General features: G+C 35.2%; 1 protein-coding gene across 5 annotated transcripts in view; it reads left to right on the forward strand.

The window, feature by feature from the left end:
* Cep63 (centrosomal protein 63) overlaps positions 1-27,629 on the forward strand; it is a 57,004-nt gene that overhangs the window by 19,316 nt on the left and 10,059 nt on the right. For 4 of the 5 annotated variants that reach the window (XM_026383829.2, XM_026383828.2, XM_026383827.2 and 1 more), the window contains exons 5-12: positions 7,729-7,824; positions 8,631-8,753; positions 13,033-13,146; positions 20,807-21,040; positions 21,281-21,420; positions 22,158-22,295; positions 25,052-25,166; positions 26,856-27,053. In XM_026383829.2, coding sequence (XP_026239614.2) covers positions 7,729-7,824; positions 8,631-8,753; positions 13,033-13,146; positions 20,807-21,040; positions 21,281-21,420; positions 22,158-22,295; positions 25,052-25,166; positions 26,856-27,053 — 1,158 coding nt within the window. Of the gene's footprint in view, positions 1-7,728; positions 7,825-8,630; positions 8,754-13,032; positions 13,147-20,806; positions 21,041-21,280; positions 21,421-22,157; positions 22,296-25,051; positions 25,167-26,855; positions 27,054-27,629 lie in introns of those variants that run through there. The other variant, XM_077795274.1, reaches the window with a different exon arrangement.

Below are 27,629 nucleotides of genomic sequence, written 5' to 3' on the forward strand. Positions count from 1 at the left end.
AATGCAAGAAAATTTAGAGGTAAAATGCTTAGGTAAAAGTTCTTTAACATAACTTTTGGCAGTACAGTGTGGCTGGAAGAAGTGAGCCATTGGGGCGTGCCTTTTGGGAATATATTTTGTGAGCTGAGAATAGATTTTGTAAGCTGAAGTCTCTCTCTACTTCTTGGTGGCCGAGTTCTGAGCTGCTTTCCTCCTCATGCCCTTCCACCATGATGTCCTTCATCTCCTTGGGTCTAGAGCTTGAGTGCTGACTGGCTGTGGACTGAGACCTCTGTAAGTAAGTGTGAGCCTTAAATAAGCATTTACTCCTCTAAATATTGTTCTTGTCAGATCTTTTGGTTGCAGCAGTGAAAAAAGCTGAGACACTGGTTGTATAAAAATTTTTTCAGAGAGCAGAAAAAAGGAAATATTTTCCTAACTCCTTTTATAAAACAGCATAATCTTGGTTTTAAAACCTAATAAGGACATAACAGGAAAAGAAAATTATGGGCCAATTTCATATGAACGTGGGTTTAAAACTGAAAGAAAATATTAGCAAACTTAATGTAGCGATATATGAGAAGGGTATCATATCATGATCAAGTTAGGTTTGGCCTAGAAATTCAAGGTTGGTTTATCATTTGTAATCAGTATAACTCAGCAAACTAGAACTAAAACTTCCTTAATCTGATAAAAGATTATAAAAGAAACATGTAGCAAGTAACTATAAAATATCAAAAGCTTTACTTCAGAGATTGTATATGAATCAAGGATGCCCAGTATCACTACTTTGTTTTTCCATCATTGTAATTAGTGGAGGTTTAGACAGTGCAGTAAAGCCAGAAAAAATAAATAAAAACTGTAAGGATTAGGGAGGAAGAAATGCCATTGTTATAATTAGTACCTAACTTATTTGTATACATAGAAAATCCAAAGAATCTACAAACTTTTAGAATAAATGAATATAGCAGATTGCTTAATTCAAGGTTACTCTATAAAAATTAATCGAATTCTCTTTATCAGCAAAAAGCAGTTAGAAAGATGTTTAAAAAGATATCATTGATAAGAGTAATGTAACAGAAAAAGCACCAAATATAGTAAATCTGAGAGATAAAAGTCATTTAGAAGTTTGGCACTGTGGCATCTGCCTGTAATCCCAGAAGCTGGGAGGCTGAGGCAGGAGGACCACAAGTTCAAAGCCAGCCTTAGCAAAAGCAAGGCACTAAGCAACTCAGTGAGACCATGTCTATAAATAAAATACAAAATAGGGCTGGGATGTGGCTCAGTGGTTGAGTGCTCCCGAGTTCAATCCTGGTCAATGCCCCCCCCCCCCAAAAAAAAAAGTCATAAAGAAAGCTCTAAATTTTGGGGAGAAGCTAAAGCTGAAATAAATGAAAGGACTAGAGTATATTCTTGAACTCAGTATTTTAAAGGTATTGGTTTTACCAAAATTGATATATAGAGATATTTAGTTGTTATTCTAATCAAATTCCAATGTATTTTTAAATGAAAACTGACAAAGGTAATCCCAAAATGTGTATAGAAGTAACCAAGACATTTTGATGAGGAATTAAGTTGGAAGACTTAGTATGAGACAGTATGATTATTTAGGTGAATATTTAAAATATTTAGTGCATTATCCTAATAGTAGGGTTCATTTTGACATTCATAAATGCATGTAACATAGTTTTCTCCGTTTCAGTCCCCAGTAGTACCCCTTTCCCTCCCTCCTCCTTCCCCCTCCCCCTCTTCCTTTACTCTATTGGTCTTCCTTCTTTATATTTATTTTAAATTAATGCATTATAGTTTTATTTAAAGTTAGAATGTATTGTGGTATATTCATGATATGTACCTAGTATAATTTGGTCAACTTTATTCCCTAGTTCTTCCCCCTTTTCTCCACCCCCTCATTGATCTCCTGCTTCTACTCTACTAATCTCCCTTTTGTTTTCACGAGATCTAAGTTCCTTTTTTCTCTTTAGCTTTCACTTTTGAGAAAAACCCTTGACTTTCTGAGTCTGGTTTATTTTACTTAGCATAATGCTCTCCAGTTCCATTCATTTACCAGCAAATGACATAATTTCATTCTTCTTTATGCCTGTGTAGAACTCCATTGTGTATACACAATATGTACCACAGTTTCCTTATTCATTCAGCCTTATTCACCTAGGCTGATTCTATATCTTGGCTATTGTGAGTTGTGCTGCTATAAACATTGGTATGCATGTATGCTGATTTTAGTTCTTCTGGATAAATACTAAGGAGTGGGTTTGAGATCAGTCTGGGTAACTTAGCAAGACTCAAACTGGCTCATATGGTGGTTCCTTTCTAGTATAATCTTGTGTTATTATTGCAAGGATAGAAAAACACACAGTTTGACAGAATAGGGTTCCATAATAGACCTCACATGTGAACATTTGATTAATGACAATACTGAAGGGTAGTAGGGCTTCTTTTCCATAAATGGCACAACAATAGTAAAATGGGGTAAAAAAGAAAGATTTTTTACTTTTACTTTGTATCATACACCAAATTCAGTTGTAGATGGATTATAGATTTTAATATGAAATGCTTAAAAATATTCTAGAAGATGATTTTAGAAAATATGTTAGAAGTATGTGATAAGGGGATAGGGAAAAGATTTCTTGAACAATAATTATAAAGGAAAAGGTTAATGGTTTGATTTTGGACTATGTTAAAATCAGGAACCTTTTTACAATGCATAGCAACAAAGAATAGATAAAGTTATTATTATTATTTTTTTGTGTGTGGTACTGGGGATGAAACCAAGGGTACCTTGAGCTACATCTCCAGTCCTTTTGAAATTATTTTTTATTTTGAGACAGGGTCTTGCTAAGTTACCCAGACTGATCTCAAACTTGTGATCCTCAAGCTTCAGCCTCCCTAGTGACTGGAATTCCAGGCATGCGCCAAGGTGCCCAGCTAACCCAGCTAAAACTTCTTTAGTTTAATAAGAGGTTAACTGCATGGAAGAATAGGAAAAAAATTTTCATAGCCATTTCATAAAGGAAGATATTGAAATGGCTAATAAGCATGTAAAAAAGTGCTCCATTTCACTGGTTATGAGAAAAATACAAATTAAAACTGCAAGATGCCACTAGATATTCACCAGAATGACTAAAAGTTAAAAAACTGTGAATAGTGAGTTATCATAAGAACATGAAGTAGCTGGAATTTACATTATTGGTGGTAATGTAAATTAGTACAATCCCTTTTGAAAACTGCCAGTTATCTACTGAAGTTACACTACAATGTGGCAGTTCCACTCCTAATACAAATATGTGGTACTTCTGTTCCTAACAGCACTATTCTTAGTAACTTGAAGCTGAATATAGCTCACATGTCCACGAATGATAAAAAAGACTTTTTAAGTTATGTATCCATACAGTAGAAGACAATATAGCATTGAAAAAGAATGAGCTTTTGCTCCAGGCAGCAGTATGGATGACTCTTAAAAACATCATGTTTCGTGAAAGCACCAGCCCCGGAGAACATACCATATGTATGGAATCATATTCTGTGTGTATGATGGCATCATTTATATAAAGTAAAAAAAGAGACAAAGCAAAACTGACTGAGAATATTCAAAGTCAGAGTAGTGGTTACCTGTGGAGAAAGAGGCAGTGACTATTGCAGAGGAGGAGGCAGTCTGCTTGGAATGGTGGCCATGATTGAGAGAATTATTCTCTGCTGTACTTTTCTGTGTATTTATTTTCTTTCAGTTAAAGTTTATTTAAAAATAAACCAGTAGCCAGTTCCTATTTGAATGGTTGAAAACATGCATTTTTCCCCCTCCATTTGGGCATGGAAAAGTTTGGAAATTACTAGTAACAATGGTAACTTCTGAGAATTACATGATTTATCATGCTTCCTTTCCCCCTTACCTACTAAAATTCTTGCCAATTTTTGCATTTATCTTTTTATATTTATACAAAGTATGTTCGTCCTTGTTTACTTAGTTTATTGTTTTTTGTATTAATAAATTTTATAAATTTTTTTAACTTCTTTTACTCTAGAAAGTAGTAAAAACAGAGTAGTGTGAAGGACTAGAAGTTCTGTGACTATCTTGGTCATGTTATCTTCATTAACAGTTGATATTCTCACTTCTGTTATTGATCAATGATTTAGTGTTACATTATAATTAATAAGACAATGAACTAGAAATTGAAGGTCTCATTTTTTCCTTTTCAGTGTCAATATGATTTTCTGGAAGAGGGGAGCAAATTCTACATGTTGCTTTTGGTGTGTTTTTTCAGAATAAGTTTTCCAGATTTTACACACACACACACACACATTCTCTCTCTCTCTCTCTCTCTCTCTCTCTCTCTCTCTCTCTCTCTCTCTCATACTCTCATACTCTCTAGTACGGTTTTGGGATGGACTTGCTATTAACTGTAACTGTATAGTGTATTGAAAAGAGATTTCAGTTGGAGTTGGAGGGTTTGTTCTGGCATTTAGTTTGCAAATCGAACATGCACTCATTGGTTAGTATCTTGTATTTTTTCTCCGAGTTTCTTTAGACTTTGTCACTCTGTCATCTGCATTTCCTTATTTATTAGGATAGTTACCTGGAGATTCTCTATTGCTGTTTTGTCTTGAAAATATTTTGTCTTTCTGCCTCTCTTTATTTGATAGGTAGGCTATATGTAATTTGGGTATTTATTTCATCTGTTAGTGGTGGATGAAGAGATCCAATTGCTAAGAGGTCAGAGAAACTGAGATTGAACTAGAACCTCTTCTGTGCTCTTCAGGGATTCCACATGTCACATTATGCCAAGAATCTGAGGAAGGAGAGACTCTCAAGGCCAGGCTTCTTCAAATGGGTTGTAAGGTCATGCCAGCAAACCTTTCTCTTTGGGATCTGAGTTCTCTTGGGACATAGATGAAGAGCCAAATAAGAGAGATCGTAAAATATTGTAAAGTGGAAAGTGATGGGTTATTTGTTTTGTTTTGTTTTATCCCTTCGCCTTTGATTTTAAAAACCTTGGTCAAAGAATTTTTGCTGGGTTTGAGGATTCCATGGTCAGTTAATAGGTCTCATAAAATCATTCAAAGCTTTGAAGGTTCTGTAGGCCTGTCCTATCTTAAATGTGACAGAGGGCCAACGGGTCATAACTATTGAAAGTCTAAGGAAGTTTGTGTGTGTGTGTGTGTGTGTGTGTGTGTGTTTTTTGGTGGTGAGTTATGTGTTTTAGTAGATAGATACCACAGGTCTACTATAATGGTAATCTGATTCTTTCTTTTCTTCTGTTCGTGCTAAAAAATCTTGTACGTTTCTACTGATCATTGTACTTACCTCTTGTTCCTTCACTTGCTAATTTTGTATCTTCAAGCAGATATGGACTAGGAAATATGAATAATTAAGGCTTTTCAATTTGTGTTGAATAGATGAATGCTTACTGTTTCTTTTTTTTTTTTTTTTTTTTTTAAAGAGAGAGTGAGAGAGGAGAGAGAGAGAGAGAGAGAGAGAGAGAGAGAGAGAGAATTTTTAATATTTATTTTTTTTTAGTTCTCGGCGGACACAACATCTTTGTTTGTATGTGGTGCTGAGGATCGAACCCGGGCCGCACGCATGCCAGGCGAGCGCGCTACCGCTGAGCCACATCTCCAGCCCTGAATGCTTACTGTTTCTATGAGTATTAATATAGAAAGGTTTCTAGAAAGGTTGTTGTACTTTGCATTTTTCTAAACACTCTGTGTGGGTACTTGATTCTAAATAACTGGCTTACGTAAATCATATTTTATGAGATCTTTACAATTTGATAGACATAAAATGCCCAATGGCATTTTAAAAATATTTTTAAAAATTATTAGCACATATTGTTTATATAAATTAATGGGTTTCGTTGTGACATTTCGTTGTGAATATAATGTGCTTTGATTGTATCCATTGATTTTTATAATTTTCTTTTAGGTTTTGTAGGAATCATTTTTCTTATGTTATTACTCTATTGAAAGCTTAGTAATTTCCTAAATTTGATTTGTAAAAGTTTATTTATATACTAAAAGTTTAAAGCCCTTTGATTAGTATATAAGAGTGAGTTTAACTTACTCTTTTAATTTTGTTACTTGGATTTTTTTAAAATGTGGAAGTTTTACATTTTTACACAGTCATATCCATCATTTTAAAATGACTTTTACATTTGCTTTAAGCTAGAAAATTTCCTCTTATCCAGAAATTTGGTAAATATTCACTTAGTAGTTTTTTCTTCCATTTTTATTGAGTACATTTAATATTCTTTAGTTTGAATTTTAGAATACTTTCTCAAGTTCAGAAAAATACTAGGATTTTTTTTATTGAAATTGTATTAACTTCTTAGTCTTATAAATTTATTTTTAGTTTTTTGTTTGTTTGTTTGGTTTTGAATTACTATTCTGTATTTTGATTGAGATTACTATCTCCAGGCCCCTGTTCTCCAGCTCCTTTTGTCTGTAACTGAAATTCTGATTGGTTGTCAAGAGAAGTACTGCTGGATACACCATAGTGAATCTCCACATCATGTACATACACAAGACTGGGATCCTAATTAGAATATGATGCATTCATGTTTGTATAGATAGGTCAAAATTGACTCTACTGTCATGTGTCACTAAAAAGAACAAAAACAACAACAAAATAAATCAACTAATCTAACTTATTTACTAATAAAGCTGAGGAAAAAGTCATGTTATCATCTCCATAGATGCTGAAAGGATATTTATTAAAATCTTTGATCTGTTTTTGATTAGATTCTCTTCATTAAATAGGACCTGATAGAAATTTTAAAAGGTTGGGGGGGTGGCACGGAGAGAAGTACAGCTGGATACTTACATAGGTGAGGTCTGGGCAGGAAATAATCATGACTGGTCTCAAATCATTGGTAATTGAGTTAGGATGACTTCCTTTGGTTAGTGAAACCATTTTCTATAAAGTTGGGTGAATTTATAAAGCAAGTACAATTCTCCTGCTGTCTTTCTTTCTGACATTATTAATCTGCACTTGGATTTATAGAAGTTATTCTTGAAGTCTTATAGATTTAAAAAAATTATTTATTTATTTAGTTGTAGTTGGACATAATACGTTTATTTTATTTATTTATCTTTATGTGGTGCTGAGGATTGAACTCAGGGCCTTGCATGTATGAGGCGAGTGCTCTACCGCTGAGCCATAACCCCAGACCCTTATAGACTTTTTAATGTACAGCATTCTTGGTTTCTAAAATTTAAAAAGCTTTATATTTTTAAAATTATTTTCATCAGTTTTTTTTTTTTAAGAGAGAGTGTGAGAGAGGGAGAGAGAGAAAATTTTTTAATATTTATTTTTTAGTTTTCAGCGGACACAACATCTTTGTTTGTATGTGGTGCTGAGGATTGAACCTGGGCCGCACGCATGCCAGGCGAGCGTGCTACCGCTTGAGCTACATCCCCAGCCCCTTGTTTTCATCAGTTTTTCTTATGAAAAAGATTGGGGAGAATAAATCAAATAGACAATGTGAATTTTCATTTAAACCTGGAAATTCTAGAACAGTTGTTTGTTCTCCATTTTGGGGGGAGTGTGCTATGAATTATTGAATATAGCTAGATATTTGAAAATATATACAATATATATAAACATACATGGAGCTTATGTACGTTCTATACATTTGAAACTTGTTTAAAAGTAAGTACAAAGGTTATTTCCTACTTTTATGTTCAGGGCTATTGTTTCAAGGCTAATAATAAAAAGTACTATCATCTGTCTCCTTTTAGGTTGGATTGTTGAAGCAGCAGTTAGAAGACCATGAAAAAATCAAGCAAGAGATGGCCATGGAGTACAAGCAAGAGTTAAAGAAACTACACGAAGAAGTGAGATTTTAGTTCTAATATATGTTGTTTAGTTATCTCTTTAGTCCTTGAGAATTTTGTTAATGAGAGTCAGTTTCTACTGTAAAATTGAAAATACCTATTCCATGGGAGGTACAGGGCTAGAGATCTATTTCCTTGTTCTTAAATCCAGGCAAAAAATCCTGCCTGATTATTTGTTCAATATTGCCTAGAACAAGAATTATAAAATACGTTTCTTGTTTGAGTATATGAAGATAATAGAATATTTTTATATAATTCTGTGAAATATTGCAAAACATTTTAATATTTTGATTTTTTGAGTTAAGTCACTTGATAGATTTTAAGTAATGGAGGATCAAAAGCAGAATTTTAGGAATAAGAAAATTCTATCCATTAATTCAATTTTACTTAGATTTGGGAAAAACTGCTTTTATTTTGGTTTAATTATTCCTGATTATCAGTGCCCCACAGCACTTTGGCTTGAGAACCATAGACCTAGAGAAAAGAAAAATAATTTTTATTTGCTGTTTTTATGGTGGAAGTGGGTGGTAGGGTCTTTAAGTGCAAGCTTAATGTTATAAAACCTAATATTTTCTTTAAAATTATTTTTCTCTTATTTTTCTATTTTTATTAGAGTTTATTTTTCATATGTAAGTTTCAGTTTTGTATTTCAATTGCAAATCGAATATGTTCTCAGTCCATTTTCAGTAGTATTGGTTAGCACTGCTCTTGCTTTCATAACACCAATTTGTGGCCTTGCCATTGTATACTAATTCTTAAATTTTAAATAAATTTGAATAAATAATTTTAAATAACTGTGTCTACAGTTAGGCAGACTGAAAAGAAGCTATGAGAAGCTGCAGAAAAAACAAATAAGGGATTTCAGAGGAAATACCAAAAATCACAGGGAAGATCGGACTGAGATTGAAAGGTTAACTGGAAAAATAGAGGTACGTAATAATCACAATAGTGACTTCAGCCTTCATGTAGGAAAATGCTGTTTCTAATGGTGCTGTTCCTGAAACCAATTTTCTGCCATCTCCAGGACTGCCACTGAGCTATTTCAATGGTGGGAGGGTGAGCCACTCTACCTCCTATCATCACCTGGTTCCCTGTGGTTAATGGGGTTACTGGTGATCAGTAATTCTCAACAGCGCAGTAGTACCCTTACAGGGCTTTGGGAATGTATAGAGACATTTTTTTGTTTGGTTGTCAAAATGATGGAGCATGAAACTAGCATTTAAGCAACAGGGACCAGAGATCGAAACCATGACTGAGACTATATCCTAAAAAGGAGTATTGTACCCAGTATCTCCACTATCTAGTGGTCCTCCATTAGCAACGTCCTTGTCTCACTTACTGTATCTCAAGCTGGTAGAGAAGGGGCTTAGTAAATACTGAAAGTCCGTTTTTTTGTTGTTGTTGTTTTTCTGCATAGTGCTCTGTATATCAGATTGTTTATTCTCAGTTCCCATTTAGATAGAGCAAGGTATTCACCTCCACTTTTCCTGATTTTGTTTTTACTGAGTAACTCCATGGCTATTGTGTTTGTTTGGCTCCAGAGGACCTAAGAGGAGGTGGTGAGTCAACACTGCTGAGAATGGAAGGAGCAGCACAGGACTGCCCCTCTTTGTACATCTGTCTTCCCATTAGTTCTTCACTGTACCTAAGAATCACTCAGTCTTTCAGGCTTTCTAAAATTCCCTTCTAGGAGTATGGCACAGGATCTAGGGATCTGCATTTTGTCCAGCTTCCCTAGCTGATTCTAATTTTAGAACAGTTCAACACAAATATTGCTCTCCCCCAGCCCTTTTCATTGATACTTTCTCCCCCCAATTCCTATATCCTTCTTGTTCCTTGTTGCTACTTCCTGACCTTTCTGTTCTTTTTCTACCTCTGAAACCCCACTTTTAACGTTCATGTCATCAACCCATAACACCCACCAGTATACGTATAATATAACCTAAGAGACCAGCTCCTGAGTCTAGGTTACATATCAGGCCCATAGATTTCAGCTCCCAGTGCATTATTTTTCTCCCTAACATTATTACTCTTATCATAGCTCTTGAGGATTTCACTGTCTACAAGGATGATGCTTCTAATACCCTGATCTTGGGTTTCTTGGCATCCTATTCTTTCTTTCTTGTTTCCTTTTTTTTTGTAACTGGGGCTTGAACCCAGTATCTATCTATCTATCTATCTATCTATCTATCTATCTGTCTATCTATCTCTCTCTCTCTCTCTCTCTCTTTTTTTTTTTTTTCCAGACAGGGTCTCATTAAGTTGCTAAAGGTCTCTTTTAAGTCTCTGAGGCTGGCCTTGAATTTGTGACCCTCCTGATTCAACCTTCCAAGTTTCTTAGATTCTAAGTGTTCGCCATTGCTCCCAGCCTTCATACATATATTGATATCTTCTTTGTCTCATTCATTTTTTCCTTTTGTCATTCCTTGTCTTTACCAGTGTTTGCAATCTCTTTAGAATCTCATTTTTAGCCACCATCTCTATCCTTTCAACTCATTTCCTTTAATCCTTTGATACTTAATAATCATTACCCATTCCTTAAAATGATTGAATTATGGTATATTTCACTGCTCTGTCTACTGTGCTCTCACTTAAGAGTCCTTATCCAGTGTGAAGTTCATGGTTGTATTCCTTATATTCCCCTTCATCTTCTATGACCCTCTCTCACTTCATTCCTTTTGCCTGTCAAAACCACAGCTCTAGTTAATTCTGCCTTTCTGCCCACTCTGCCTGCCACAAGTGGCTGAACATAACCATGCTGGAGGACCTTATTTTAAATTCATAGTCATTGACCTCAAATGACTCCTACCATTACCTGGAATCATACTGTATTTCCTCTTTCTCTCCCAAGTTTCCACAGTGACTCTTTCATACTTCTTTTCTCTTTAGTCTTTCCACACTTGTTCCCATGTCCTCACCTTCAAGTGATAGCTTCCTTTCTGTTCAGACTTCTAACACTGTATCTACCCACCTACTTGTGTCAGTGCCCAGGTGCCCTGCCTTCCCTCCCTACTGGAGGAACTGGCTCTGCCTTCCCTCTCCTCCACCCAAGACATCCTCTAGCAATTTTCCTTCTCTCTTTTGAATCTGCCTTATTGGATCTTTTCCACGAGCATCTAGATTTCTCTCAAATAACCTCTCTTGACCCCTCCCTCCCTCCTCTGTCTCATCTTTCTTTTTCATTTTACAGCTAAATCACTTCAGGCACCTAATCTTGTCTCCAGTTCTTTTTTTCCCACTTTTTCTTTCTTTTTTTTGGAGGCGGGGGGTATTTTAAAGTTATATTCCAAATATGTATATGTTAAAATACACCCTACTGTCATGTATATATTAAAAGAACAAATAAAAAATAATAATCTGCCAACTTTCTTGCACATACCCAGTAAAGCTTTTTTCTCCTCGTGTTTTAGAAGCTATTTGCATGGAGGTCACCAGTAGCCTCCACATTCCTAAAGCCTATGGCCACTCCTCAGCATCCTTATTATCTTTGCAGCATTAGACTCAGCTGGTCTTTCCCTCTTCCTCAAAACACTTTCTTGACTTGGCTTTGAGAAACATCACAATTTCTTCTGTATGTCACACTCATCTTCTGACACACTCATCTGTCTGTCTGTCTATCTCTATGTTCACTCCCCTGGTGGTTTCCTTCAGTCTTATAGTTTTAACATTGTATATGTTGACAATTCCCAAATACCTGGCTGTGATCTCTCCTCGTTGTTACAGAGTAACATTAAACTACCTGTTTTACATATCTACTACAATGTCTAGAACTGTGTCAATCTTAGCATGTCCAAAGTAAAGGTCTTGACTTTTTTCTTCATCTCCCCAACACCATTTGCCATTTCAGGTGATGGTAGCTCCATTTCTCAGTTTCCCAGTTCTTTCTCTTGTAGCTTCCTTGACCTTTCTTTTCTCAGCACAATAACCAGAGTGATTCTGTTGTAGTGAAAGTCAAATCATGTCCTATACAAAAACCTTCGAGTAGCTTCTCTTAAAAGCCAGTTATAATTCTGTACATGCCTCATTTCTTGTTAATTCTCTGATCTTGTATGCTACTTTCTCTTTTAGTCATTCCTTTCCAACCATACCAGCCTCCTTAAACAAATAAGGATGTTCCCACTTCAAGGCTGTTCCCTCTGCCTGGAATAGTACAGCTTCCTCTTCATGGCCCTAGATGTTTACTTAAATATTATTTACTCTGTTTAGCTAGCCCCTTTAAAAAATTACAACCCCCATCTCTGAACATTTTATGCTCTGTTTTCTCCAAAAAACAAATTGCCATATAAAGTACTATATGATGAATGTGTTATATGTTGCCCTTCAATTGAGTTGGCTAGGATTTTGTTTATTAAACATTGTATCCCCAGCACCCACATGAGTACTGGTATGTATAATAGAATGATTGTGTGGATATAAAAAATCTGATTATCAATAATTATCCTAAGGAGTATGAGATGTCTAGAGTTGAGGTCCTAAAGGACCCTCTTAGAAGGGACCCTGATAGTTTTTTTTCCCTTTGATGTACCCCATTTAATAAAGATTGTGTTTATTTTTTTTGATCTTGCAATCTGGAGTTGCTGCTGATCCATCATTAATTTTGAACTCTTTAGTTTTGGGTTATAAATAAAATTTTAGTCAGAATTCCCATGTTATTCAAGATCTTCTGTTGAGGTAATAAAATTTTGTCTATTAAGGATATTGTGTTATCTGAAACTACTTGGTTCCTAAGACTTAAATACTGAGAAGGATTGGGCTACCGATGGACTTACCCATAAATATACTTGAATCTGTTCAGTTCCTGGGTCTGGAAATCAAGAATTTGAATAAGGAGGGTGTATGTAGTCATATTTTGAAATTTTAGTTATCTTAGTATCAGTCTTCTGAAAAATCACTAGAAAATGATAACAACCCTTAGGTGGCAGCAAATCTGTGAAGATGGTTATGGACCCTCTGTTCAGCATCTGTGTTTCATACTTTTCACCATTAGGGTGTTAAATTTAGAAAGACAGATATCCAAAGGCACAGTATGAGAGGAATTCAGTATTGCTCTGCAGTTCTGTCAGCTAAGTGAGTAATGGGGCTCCTGCTGTGGAGAAAGGTGCAAGTGTATCCAGGGAAGTGGGGAAAAATTAAAGCAAAAGTGAATCTGGGAAGTAGTGACAGCAAGGGGAAGCACTTAAAAGTTAAGTACCTTAATTGGCTCCTCAGGAATTTCGTCAGAAATCACTGGACTGGGAGAAGCAGCGCTTGATTTATCAGCAACAGGTATCTTCTCTGGAGGCACAAAGGAAGGCTCTAGCTGAACAATCAGAGATAATTCAGGTAAGTTAAGACATTTTAACATAATGAGAGGCAGATAGGTTTTGATTAAATCTGACCTATGGTAATACAACTTCCTTCTTTCTCAGCTTCTCTCTGCTAAGCCTGCTTTCTTTCTTGTGTAGTAAATCCTCTCTCCTCTCCTTATGGGCCTATCCTTTTCAACAACTAGACATGCTCAGGACACCTTCCCCTCCCTCCTGCAGAGCAGCAGTCACTCCTTAAGGCTCACTCTTCTAACCACACTGGGTCCTCCTGCCTGCCTGCTCCTTTGCTCTCTCAGGTGCACTCTCCTAATCTTGGTCTCTCTGTCCTTCCCTTCTCCCTTCCACTCTTCTCTCTTTTCTCCTTTTCATTGGTCTCCTGGCTTTCTCTACTTCTGTCTATGCCTGGATTTATCTCTCTGATAATTAGATACCTCCACTGAGGTGCCTAAGCTCAGCTGGTCTGCTTGTTTGGAAACAAAAGCTGAGAGAGTCACACTGCATTGCTGTGTACTAAAAGATATTACTAAAAGTAATATCTTTTTGGTTGCAGAAACACTTAGAACAGTGGTAGAAATTTTTATGAAGAACTAGTAGCTTAAACAAAAATAATGGCCTGCCCTGTAATCCTAGTGGCTTGAAAGGCTAAGGCAGGAGGATTTCAAGTTCAAAGCCAGCCTCCGCACTTAGTGAGATCCTATCTCAAAATGAAAAATAAAAAAGGGCTGGGGATGTGGCTGAGTGCTTAACTGCCTCTGGGTTCAACCTCTGGCATCAATAAACAAACAGACACACACCCATATAGATACCTAATTTAGGTATTTTGTCTTCTTAGGATTTTTGTAGCTCCTTTTTTTCGGGGGTAGGGGAGATACCAGGGATTGAACCTAAGAGTGCTTAATACACATCCTAGGCCCCCCCCCCCCTTTTTTTAACACAGGATCTCAATAGGTTGCTTTCAGTCTTGCTAAATTGCTGAGGCTAGCCTTGAACTTATGATACTCTTGTCTCAGCCTCCCAAGCCACTGGGACTACAAGCATGCGCCACCACACCTGACTTACTTTTTTAATTAAAAAATGAGAACATAGAGGGAAATGAATATTTGTAACCATCTGTTATGTTCTAGACACCACCTCTGCTTCTCTGCTTCCTACATGCAGTTTATATGTTATTTGTTTAATATGAAAATCTGACAAGGTTAGTAGTTATTTCAGTTTATAGAATGAGAGAAGACTGGTTAAGAGAGCTAGACAGAAATTTTGTTTTTGTTTTTAAACAGGCTATTTGTTGTTTTAAGTCTTCATACTATATTAACATTTTGTTCATTTTCCTGAAATGTCAGCTGTCAGGTAAACTATCAAGAATAGCTCTGCTGTATGTGACTCTACTCAGAATGACAGGAGAGGACCCATAGCAATTCCAAGGAAAAAAATATATTTTAAGGTATAGGAAGCTACTGAGCCTGTACAGGACAACAAAATTCAACAGGATTTTTTGATCTGAGTGCTAAAGCACTATGCAAACTTAATTGCTATAAGACATTGTTCTATTCTAAATGTAGCCTTCAGATTGCAAAAAAAGCAAATTGTGTCTTAATTTTTTCAGTTTGCGATTATTTATCCATGGTGTTATTACTGATTGTAGATCCTTTTTTTAAATTGCTGTTTTCCAATTTCAAATTATTATTGTGATTATTAGCTGTCTAATTAAAACTTCATTGTTAATAAAAGGGGATTTTTATTTACCATAATTCAACTAGAGCTAGAATAAGCAGCCTTCAGAGAGCCAACATCTGTTTTCCCTACTAAGAATATGTGAACTATTCTTCTGATAGTTTTGTTTAAACTAAAACTGAATGTTTAACTAAATTGTCACTTATAAATGTGTGTCTCTGTTTCTCTTGGCAAACTAAATAAAATTAAACCTTTCTGTGACTCACTATGTATGATGATGTATATTAAGTTTATTTAGGGGCTGAGGATGTGGCTCAAGCGGTAGTGCGCTCGACTGGCATGTGTGCAGCCCGGGTTCGATCCTCAGCACCACATACAAACAAAGATGTTGTGTCCGCTGAAAACTGAAAAATAAATATTAAAAAAAAAGTTTATTTAAACATTTAAATAAACTTCTGTGTACTTGTTACCCAGCACTAATAGCTACCATCATGTTGCCATTTTTTTTGTTTTTGTTTTTAAATCGTGATTAAAAACATAACAAAATTTGTCACCTAAGCAATTTTTAAGTGTACACTGCAATCATATTAACTGTATGCACATGGTTGTACCATAGATCTCTAGAACTTTTTCATCTTGCAAAACTAAAACTAAAACTGTGTTCCCTTCCTCACATTTTTTGTTTGGCTAGGCTGTAACAAAGCAAATCATAGACATTATCATCTTTCTCAACAAATAAGGACTTAAAAAAAAAACTACAGTAATTACAGTATTACATTAACAAAATAATATCTTCTTAATATAATTTTAATTTCCAGTCTGTTCAAATTCTCCAGTATCTAAAAACTGTCCTTTCATTGTTGGATGTAACTTTTATAGTCAGGAGTCTAGTCAAGATCGATTCATTACACTTGGTTGATGTATAGGTCACCGTTGAACAATAACAGTAGAAAAGCCAGGAATTTCTGTGGGTAGATATCAACACATCACCACTCCCATTTAAAAAAATTCTTGGTATAATTTATTTCTTGCATATCGTTAGCATCTAAAAATAGAGTTCAGAAGTAGCTTCTTTTTGTGTTACATATTTCCTTGAATTCTTTTTAGTCAGCTATTAAAATTACATATATGTTCATTTTATAAGAATGAGAAAATATAGATAAAATGAGAAATAATATCATCCATCATTTCATTCTAGAGATTCATCATGATTAACATTTTGATTAAATTTTTCTGTGCTTATATAATGCAGACTGTTACATTCCTGCACATTTATTAGAAATTAAGTTGAATGCTCTGATTTGGGATGGGAGGAGTAGTTTTATACTTAAAAAAAATAACAATAGCAAATTGTTGTAAGTTTTGAAGGTAAATGATGAGTATATGGAGGATCATCATCTTATATCTCTGAATCTTTCTGTGTTTGAACTTTTCCATGAAATATAATTTAAAACTGTGTAGAGTGTTTATTGTGACAGTCACTATGCTAAGTACTTTATAATACAGTGTTGTAATTTTCAATGCTTTAAGATGTTTCCTATTTAAAGGTGACATGTGAGCAAATGTGAAGTTATCATGATTGCAAGAAGTTCATTTTCCCATTAAAGGTATTATAATTTGTGTAAACAATTCCTTACTATAGAAATTTAGTTTTAAATTTTTCAGTCTTATGAATTGTGCTTCGATGAACATCCTTCTATGAACATTTAGGAGTGTCTGCCCATTTATCTTTTTAATGGCCCTAGAATGAAATTGCTGCATCAGAGTAGTTGTACATTCTTAAAGATTTTAATGTATCTTTCCAAGTGCTCTGCAAGATGAATTGATAGGGATGTCTTTCAGCAATGTGTGAGAATGACCATTTCCTTACACTTCCCCCAAACAGGGCACTATTATTATATTTTTTTAGTTATTCCACCTTTAGGCTTATCTTTTCTAATCTTAAAAGTAAAAAAATACTATATAATTTTTTAAATGTTTTTAAATTTTTAATTGGTTTTTATTTGTTGTACATGATAGTGGAATGCACTTTGACATATTGTACACAAATGAATTGTGTACATTGATCTGTCTGTACATGGTGCAGAGTTACACTGGTAGTGTAATCATACATGTATATAGGGTGATAATGTCTGTCTTATTCTACCATCCTTCCCATCCTCATCCCACCGTACCTCCCCCAGCCTCCTCTCATTCCCCTATACACAATCCAAAGTTCCTTCATTCCTTCCTACCCCCACCCCACCATTATGGATCAGCATATGCTTATCAGAGAAAATATTGGGGTTTTTGAGTTTGCCTTATTTCACTTAGCATGATATTCTCCAGCTCCATCCATTTACCTACAAATGCCATAATTTCATTCTTCTGTAAGGCTGAGTAATATCCCATTGTCCGTTCATCTGTCTGATGGCATCTAGGTTGGCTCCATAGTTTAGCTATTGTGAATTAAGTTGCTATAAACATTGATGTGGCTGTGTCACTGTAGTATGCTACTTTTAAGTCTTTTGTGTATAAACCAAGGAGTGGGATAGCTAGGTCAAATGATAGTTCCATTCCAAGTTCTCTGAGGAATCTCCATACTGCTTTCCACAGTGGTTGCACCAATTTGCAGTCCCACCAGCAATATATGAGTGTACTTTTTCCCCACATCCTTGCCAACTACCATTATATTCTTGATAATTGCCATTCTGACTGGAATGAGATAAAATCTTAGCGTAGTTTTGATTTGTATTTCTCTAATTGCTAAAGATGATGAACATTTTTTCATGTTTATTAATTGATTGTGTTTCTTCTTCTATGAAGTGTCTGTTCAGTTCCTTATCCCATTTATTTATTGGGTTGTTTGTTCTTTTTGGTGTTAAGTTTTTTGAGTTCTTTATATATCCTGGAGATTAGTGCTCTATCTGAAGTGTGTGTGGTAAAGATTTTCTCCCAATCTGTAGGCTCTCTCTTCACATTATTATTGTTTCCTTTGCTGAGAAGAAGCTTTTTAGTTTGAAACCAGCCCATTTCTTTAAAAAATTTGTTGTTGTTGTTGTTGTAGATGGACACAATACCTTTATTTTTATTTATTTTTATGTGATGCTGAGGATTGAACCCAGCGTCTTGCACGTGCTAGGTGAATGCTCTACCACTGAGCCACAACCCCGGCCCCTCCATCTCATTTCTTGATTCTTAATTTTACTTCTGTGCATTAGGAGTCTTGTTAAGGAAGTCAGGTTCCAAGCCACCATGGTGGAGATTTGGGCCTAGTTTTTTTTATATTAGGTGCAGGGTCTCTGTTCTAGTGCCTAAGTCTTTGATCCACTTTGGGTTGTTTTTTGTGCAGGGTGGGGGTTTTAATTTCATTTTGCTACATATGGATTTCCAGTTTTCCCAACATCAGTTTTCCAGCCTATTTGTTGAATAGGCTATTTCTTCTAGTAATACCGTCTAATTATTTCTTTTGCTTATCATTTTTTAATTATGAGTGAAGTTGAGCAGGATATATAAAGAACAAAAAACTTTTCTTGTTTCTGTTTTCATGATTTTCCAAATTATTTGCATGTTTTACTCATTTTTCTTTTAGGATGTGTGTGTTTTACTATTTTGAAAGAGCTTTTCATACATTAAGTATGAAGTATAAGCCCTTTGCTATTACATTTAGGTTGTGTGTGCTTTACCCAGTTTACTTTTAATTTTGCCAAGTAGCCTTTTTTTTTTTTTTTTTACAGAAATATAGTTGTTTATAAGCAATATTAGAATTGCTTACCACTATATACGTTTCTTCTTTAGGGTTTCTTTCATGTCATAAAAGGACAAGATTTCTTCTAATGATTTCTGATTTTTTAAAATACATTTAATATAAAATTTATTGTGGTATCAGTTATTTGATAGAGGTCTCAATTTTTTCAAATGTTTGTCTATATCATAAGGATTTGACAGAATTATTCTAAAATTCAGGGAATGATAACTGTTATTAGAGTGGACAGCTAAAGTGAGAGAGACAGTAGGGAAGGGCTTGGGATGGGGGTTGAATTGAAATCTTTTTCTGATTTGTGATAATATTTCCTGGTTCATCAAGAAAACTTCTCAGATTGTGAGATTACTGAGAACAACAGGTTAAGGAGCAACAAGAGCTTTTCATTTTTTAGGGAGTCCTAGTATGAAGGCATTACCATTGTAGTCATCAGACCCTTAGCAAACTCCCCATCATGTCAATTCCAGATGTATCAGTGCAGGCTCAGCTCTGCAGCAGCACACTAGGCTGCAGCCTGAGGAGCCTGAGAAGCTTCCAGCACTGCTGTGTCTGTCACCATAAACTTGGCTCTTTCCTCGTTAGTTATTTTCACTGTGATTCATGTTGTTGAAATAACTCCACTCACTTAAGTAGACTAGTTAAAGAACTGAATCTTAGAACACTAAGAGATGTTTCTGGTTTCTGTTTAATTAGTGGCAGTACTCAGTGCAAAAAAAAAAAATCTAAAAATATATTAACGTTAAAATGTGCCTCAAAAGGCAGAAATTTAGGAAATAAATGATCATTGTTTTATAAGTGGCTTACTTGATTTTTTCTGACTTTTCTTAGTATTGGAAGAGGTATTCTTGAGATTAGTACAATGCAGTGCTAATTGAAATATGTAATTTAAAAATTTCTAGTGGTCACATTAAAAAACTTGAAATTAATTTTAATAATATCTTATTTAATCTGGTATGTCAATAATATTATCATCATATTTACATTCTTTTAAAAATGTTTTTTGAGGGGTACTTTACCACTGAGCTACATCCACAAGCCTTTTGATTTTTTTTTTTTTTTTTGAGACAGGGTTTCCCTAAGTTGCCTCGGGCCTCATCAAGTTGCTGATGCTGGCTTGAACTTGTGATCCTCCTGTCTCAGTCTCCTGAGTCGCTGGGACTATATGTGTGTATCACCGCACCTGACTCCAGTCTTTTTTTTTTTTTTAAACCGAACCTTTGAAATTCCATGTATATTTTACATCTGAAACATATATCAGTTCAAACTAGTCACAAATTTAGATGCTTAATAGCCACATATGACGAGTGACTACCATATTAGACAGTAAAGCCTAGTATATTAATTCTAGTTAATGAAAATTTAGAATTTTTACTTAAGATGATTATTTTTCACTGTGCTTTTAAAAAAACCTATGTATTTTTGCACGACTGAAATAGTAAATCAATAAAAGAATGCAATTTACTATGTTGATTTTTCAAAACTAGAAAGTTGTTTAGGTTTGAAGTTGCCAATCTAGATGAACTGGTTTGCTTAGATAAATTAGCCATAACTTCAGCAATGTAGTGAGACTCTAAACAAACTTATCAAGACCCCATCTCAAAATAAAATAAAAATTAAAAGGATTTGCGATGTAGCTCATTAATAAAGTGCCCCTTGGTATAATTTCCAGTACTAATAAGAAAGAAAGAAACTAATTTCAAATATGTTATATTTGGTTAAATCTTCTAGCTTAGGAAATGTCCAAAAACTGATGATAGATATAATCTCCCCCTTTCCTTCAAGTACTTTTCCTCAGTAAATACAATTCTTCAGTCTCCCTACCAGATTTAGATAGCATTTTCTGGTCATTTTGAATAATCTGAATCCAAGTCTTTGTATGTATCTGAAAAGAATGTTAAAACAATATTTAAACTACATACAACATAAACATACTTTGGGGGTGGGTAGAGAGTGAAAATTTAAGAAGTTTGGTGATTTTTACAATTTTAATATCTGAATTTCTATCAGAAATAGGATAATGTATTATAGTTCTAATTTCCTATGTGTAGGTGGAATAATGCAACTGTGGTCTTTTTAGTTAGTTGGGCAGCATCTCTTCTGAAGAATCCCCTTATTTTCTCAATTTTTTTCTACACCTTCCTAAGGTACTTATATTTTTTAGTGAGTTAATGCTTTCTGTTTTTCAGTTTTATTTTATTCTTCCTTATTCATTGTTTGTTCTTTCATCATTTCCCTTTTACTCATTGATAATCTGTGTTTGTAGGCTCAGCTCAGCAATCGGAAACAGAAATTAGAGTCTGTAGAGCTATCCAGCCAATCGGAAATTCAGCACCTGAGCAGTAAACTTGAGCGAGCCAAGGACACCATCTGTGCCAATGAGTTGGAAATTGAGCGCCTTAACATGAGGGTTAATGACTTGGTTGGAACCAATATGACTATTCTGCAGGAGCAGCGACAAAAAGAAGAAAAACTGAGGGAATCTGAGAAACTATTAGAGGTGTGTTTTAAAATTACTAGACTTGAGGGAAACGTGTGTATGAGTATTCTAAGAGAATAATTAACCTAGAACTAGGTTCCAAAATCTGTGGTTCTTCCCTACTCTATAACTGATGGCTCAGATATAGATGGCTGTAGTAGTGCCTGTTATGTACAGTTTGATTCCTTGGCTTCCTTTTCTGATGAAATAGAAGAATTGTAATACTGTATAATTCCCCCCTCCCCCCTGAGTACTTTGCAGGCTCTGCAGGATGAAAAGAGAGAATTGAAGGCAAATCTTCAGACTCAAGAAAATTTCATCCGTGAGGCAAAAATGCAAAAGGAGAAGCTACAAGCAAAATTAAAAGTAACTGGCACTCAACACACACCAGAGGCCATAAGGTGTGTTTAATCTTAACTATTATTCATTTTACCTACTTGGTGGTTTGACTTTAAGCATTGATACTGCATGTTCACAATTTTGTGTTTGATTATATTGTGGATTTTCTTACTCAGTTTTGATTTCTAAGTTAGATTTTTGTAGGGTTATAAAACTTTGAATGGTTAGTTTTTGTGCTTTCATTTTGGGTTCCTAACCAAGGCTGACATTTAGAAAGTTAGAAATCCTTATTCCACACTCTTGGTAAAATCCAGATCCGAAGGGAATTGTAGTCCCTTCCTGGAAGATCTCCCTCCCTTGGTGTAGAGTAGGTAATGATCAAGCTAACCCTTTTAAAAATATTCCTAAAACTAGTTTTAGTTTTTCATATGAATTAGTAGGGTTTTTAGTGGAAAGTAATAGAGTGAGCTATTTTCCTTTTGTTTAACTCTAGAATACTTTTATTCTTTCCAGAACTGTCCTGTATCTTATCTTTGACGTATGTGTCAAGAAGGTGATTTTGCCATTTAATCTGGCTTTTCCCCAGGCCAAATCCCAGTTACGAAGGGAGTAAATTGCTGCTGACTCTTGGGAAATAGCATCTCTTGACTCTGCTCTCCCAGTATTTTTTTCATAAAGCAGGAGACAAACTGATGAATTCTTAAGAGCTTAATTACCCAAAACAGTTGGGAATAGACTGTGCATTGTTTTTGTTTGCAACGATTAAAGGCTTGTAACAATCATTTGTGTCCTTCCATAGGCCACTGGAGGAGTCCCAGGCAGAAAGAAAGTACACCCCTCAAGGGCAGGAGGACATAGATAGTATGCTTTCCCATCTGGATTTCACCCATGCAAGTGAAGAACTTCTGCAGGCAGAGGTGACTCGTCTTGAAGGCAGGTAGATAATTATATACACATTTCAAAAACCGAAAAAATTTTTTTGGTACTGGGGATTGAACTGAGCCACACCCCCAGCCCTATTTTGTATCTTATTTAGAGACAGGGTCTCACTGAGTTCCTTAGCACCTCGCTAGCTTTGAACTTGTGATCCTCCTGTTTCAGCCTCCTGAGCTGCTGGGATTACAGGTGTGTGCCACTGCACCCAGCTCAAAAACCTAATTTTTAAGATGAATTTTTGATCACTGTATTTATCCAGTATGGTAATATAATAGTCTCAGGGAAAGTTTTTTTTTTTTTTTTTCCCCTCTAGCATCCACAGATGACTTTTTATTTCTTTGAGAAAACGTATTCAATTAATTTTTCTATCTAATCTTTCTACCACCAGATCTACTGGTCTGCTACATCTGTGCCCATAATCTGTGGATGAACAGATAGATGTACTTCTGTGCTCCTAAGATTTACCCATCCATTTGTATCCTGTTTCTGAAGCTATTTCCTTTTTTCTTCTACTTCATGAAGTTCTTCGTCTCTGTTAGATCTTTTCCACTGATATAAAATAATCAGTGTAATAGCTCTCATTTTGGAAAAAATTAGAACCCTCCTTTAATCCTATATCACTTTCACATTTTCCTGCTCTCTTTAAAAAGAACATTCTTTAAGGAGTTGTCTGTACTGTTTCTACTTCTTTATCCTTAACTTGTTTAGAACCCCTTTAGTTTGGCTTGGAGAGTTCACAGAACACGCAGTGCTCCTCCTTTTTGTTCTGCCGCCATGTTGAGATTTCCTTGGATGTTAATTGAATCCTGACCAATGCCACACTATACCCAACTAACTCCTGTTGTCCTGCTTCCAACCTTTTTGACTGGGAAACAAGTTTTATGTTTGTTGTGACCATATTAATCACAATCATTAGTATACTAACATTTTCTGTATGTAGAAGATCAGAAATACTATTGTCTTTCAGGGAAACAAAGAACATCAACAAAAAGTGCCATTCTTTTTAGGTTAACTTTAAGTAATACATTTTTTTTGTCTTCAGTTTTATTTCTGAATTTGGAAACCACTCAGTATTTTCTGAGTGTTTTCTCTCCATGTTAAATACTGCAGCCCACCACCACACGCACATATTTTTGTTTCTTTTGGTATACTCAACATATTCTTTGTGTGCATTCTTTGCATGTATACATGCTTTAGGTTAAATAAAATAAAGTTCATCATATTTTTGATATTGGAACTGAAGTTTATTACATTTTTTTTGTTGATGGACTTTTTTTTTTAATCTTTTATATGTATATTTATTTTACTGTCCTTTTCAGGCGTTGAAGCTGTCAGTGTTTCTGACCGGTAGCATTACTTTGGGCACTTGAGCCTCTATAGGCCCTGATTTTCCCATCAGCAGAGAGTACAAGATGGTTTCTGATTTTTCTTCTCTCTGAACTTCAGTATTTGGCACATTGCAATCATGTACCAAGTACTAAACAAATGAACATTTTAGGATTTTTAGAAATAGGTAAAATTAGAATAAATGGATACAAACACCAATGTTCAGTAATAAACCAGTGGCTTAAATTTTTTTTCTTTCAAAAAAACCATAAAATAAAAGAGTACTATTTTAAATGGTTTGTATTGTTCGAACAAAATATTTCCTAAAACAGGAAATGGGGAAATTTAATTAAGTCTTTTTGTGCTCTTATATTACAAAAATGATATTTTCAAATAATAGTTTATTTGGTAAGTTGGTTATGTTGATGAAAGAATGTAGATGAATATTAAATATTTATGAAACAGTTGAGAACCATATGATGTAAGGGCTGAGGGGATAATGGCTAAATTTGTAGGGAGATAAGCAGTGAAAGACTTATTCTAAGAGGAATTCAAACAACCAAATTTGAGGCAGAAAATCCAAGAAGAGTTTTACATTCAAACTATAAGAATTGAAAATAAATTGTATTTGAGGTCATTAGGGGAGTGAGTGTTTGAGTCCCTTTAATTTGGGAAATGCTAATTTTATTCTTTGAAAGGGTGTTGGCCATCCATTGCCAGGTGGGAGGGGAAGGAGGTACTTTGTAGTCCAGGAGGTGATACACTAAGAGACAAGAAGCCAGCATAGCAAATGATAAACCATGAGGTTTATCAACTTAGGAGCAAAAAGATCATATTAATAGAAATGAGCGTGAGCCAAGAGAGACACTATACCTCTCTTCTTAGGTTTTTATATCTGATGAAGTATTGATTCTTGAGTAAGGGTAATGAGTCAGGAACTCTTGAAAAGTTATCCTTGTGGCTATGCATAGGATTGTATGTAATTATGTGTTGTGAAAAGTGAGTCTATGGTAACAGCTCTGTGTTGGTGCTCTCTGGTAAATTAGAGATAAAAAAATGAAATTTTTGTTAACTTTATGATTTTTTGTAGCGAGTTTAATTTTAAGCAGAGAGAAGTATAGGTAAATACGGAAATCAAAAGTATTGCCAAACATTTGGATGGTCCTAAAGACATTGGAATAAGTTTTAATTTGGGCTGTAGATTAATGTTTTAACATAGTGGCTGGATATTTTCTGGTCATCAAGAAGGATAATTGGAAGACTGAAGTGTAGCTTAGTGGTAAGTGCTTGCCTAGCATGTGTGAGGCCCTGGGTTCCATCCTCTGCACTGGGTGATTTAAAAAAAAAAAAAAAGTAAATTAGATAATTTAACTTGTGGGTTTCAGGACTTTTATTTTGTTTTAAATATGTGACTGTGTCTGTGTAATACAGTTTGGAATCTGTGAGTGCAACATGTAAACAGCTGAGCCAAGAGCTAATGGAGAAATATGAAGAACTAAAGAAGATGGAAGGACATAACAATGAGTACAGGGCAGAGATTAAGAAGGTAAAAACCTGTATGCCTGGGATCACAAAACTGGACATATTTTTAGACTGAGGTATGGATTGGGAGGTTAGAGAAGTCTTTACTTATTTTTTTGGAATTGTGAAGGGTTATGAAATGGATCTTGTGGATCATTTTTTTATTTTTATTTTTTTTAAGAGCATACTAGTTGGTTCATTTTGACAAAATCATACATGCATGGAATTTGATTTACTCTATTTCAGTCCCTGCTCTCCACATTCCCTTTCCTCCTCCCTCCCCCTATTCCTCTTTTCTACTTTACTGAACTTCCTTTCACTAGGTTATTTATTTTGATTTATACATAAAGGTAGAATTTTCTGTGGTAGATTTATAGATGCACATAGCTTTATTTCATTAAATTCATTCCCTCTCCTGTTTTTCCTTCCCTCCCTCCCAGGCTCCTCCTCTGCTCCACTGATATTTTTATGATATTGGATTCTCCCTTTATCCCCTTATTTTGCTCTGGATTCTGCATATGAAAGAACACATGACCTTTGATTTTCTGAATCTGGCTTATTTCACTTAGCATGATGTTCTCTATTCCATCTATTTACTGGCAAATGCCATAATTTTACTCTTCTTTATGGCTGAGTAAAACTCCATTGTGTAATATAGACCACATTTTCTTGATCCATTCCTATATTGACAGGCATTTGGGGGTGTGGTTCCATAATTTGGCTATTGTAAAGTGTGCTGCTATAAACATTGACTGTAAAACTAGTAGTGTGCCAGTTTTAGTGTTTTGTTTTTGTTTTTTGATTAAAAACTGAGGAGTGGGATAGTTAGTTTCAGTTCTGTTTTTGGGGGGGATTTTCTATATTGGTTTCTAGAGTGGTAGTATTAATTTTTAGTCCCACCAAAAGTATATGAGTGTACCTTTTCCCCTACATCCTCACCACATTTATTATTATTTGTATTCTTGGTAATTGCTATTTTGACTAGAGCGAGATGAAACTTGGTGTAGTTTTTTTTGTTTGTTTGTTTGTTTGGTGCTGGGGATTGAACCCAGGGCCTTGTGCATGTGAGGCAAGCACTCTACCAACTGAGCTATATCCCCAGCCCAAAATCTTAATGTAGTTTTGATTTGCATTTCCCTGATTTCTAGAGATGTTGAACATTTTATTTTCGTATATTTGATGGTCTTTTGTGTTTCTTCTTTTGAGAAATGTATTTTAGGTTTTTTTTTGTTTGTTTGTTTGTTTTTTAAATCTGTTTATTGATTGGAGTTGGCGTTAAGTTTTTTGAATTCTTTATATATTCTGAATATAAATCTATAGGGGTTATTTTCAGTGGGAGGAAAAAATGTAGTCCAAAGAACCACTTAATATTTAGGAGTAGAATGTGCTCAGGGCAAGTGCCTTCTTTCTTTTGGTATTTAATTATTGTCAAGATAATCAAAGCCTGATCATTCTGAACTCTAAATATTATTTTAAACATGTCTCAATGAAAGCTTTCTCTTTTTGAGAAATAATAAATGATGATGGGTATAACCTCCTGATCTTCAGTGTAGATATGGAAATTGGTAAATTGCTAATTTTCTGCAGAGTTAGTCCAGGAAAGATGTTGTCCTGAGATAAGGTAATGATATCTTTGCTTATTAACCATTCATATATTTTTCTGTCTAAATGATTTCTCTTAACTTTTCTTGTTTTACTTTCTCCTGTTTTGTAGTTGAAAGAACAGATTTTACAGGCTGACCAGAGTTATAGCTCTGCACTAGAAGGAATGAAGGTAGAAATCTCTCAGTTAACTCGGGAGCTGCATCAGCGAGATATCACTATTGCCTCTGCCAAGTGTTCTTCCTCAGACATGGAGAAGCAACTCAAAGCAGAGATGCAGAAGGCAGAAGAAAAAGCAGTGGAGCACAAGGTTGAGCCTGAACAAAAATTCTATGTGATGTTCGTTTTTGAAGGTTGAATTTATTAAAGATGTAATTTCCATGGTATTTAGTAAATTTTTATTAGATACCTACTTTGGTCTCAGGGTATGCTAGTTAGCAAGCAGCCTAGTAAGAATTTTGGGGAAGTGACAGTGGGTGCAGACTTTTGTCAGTGGTGTATGCAAAGTGTTAGGAATACCTAGGGAGCGTGGATCTAGATCACTCAATGAGGCTTCCCAGAGGGTATGGTGCCTAAGACAAGACTTGAGGACTGAATAGGGATGAGCTGGGTGAGAGGGGAGGAGGAGTGTGTCAGACAAGGGAAGGGGGCACAGAGAGGTCTCTAAGAGAATATAATATGCTAGCTGTGTTTGAAACTAGAATACAAGTGGGTTGAGTGGATGGGATGAGGCTAGAAATCAGGGACAGGCCCTGAAAGTTCCAGTGAGCTCTGAGAAGGCTTTCTAGTGTGATCTTTAGGTCAGTAGAGAATGCTATAGGCAGGAGTACAAGGTCCTATGGTCTCAAGTGGAAAAGGAACAAGGAAGCAAAGAGAGCACTCCCGT

This window comes from Urocitellus parryii, chromosome 2, assembly GCF_045843805.1.
Source record: "Urocitellus parryii isolate mUroPar1 chromosome 2, mUroPar1.hap1, whole genome shotgun sequence".
In the NCBI taxonomy this organism is placed as follows: Eukaryota; Metazoa; Chordata; class Mammalia; order Rodentia; family Sciuridae; genus Urocitellus; species Urocitellus parryii.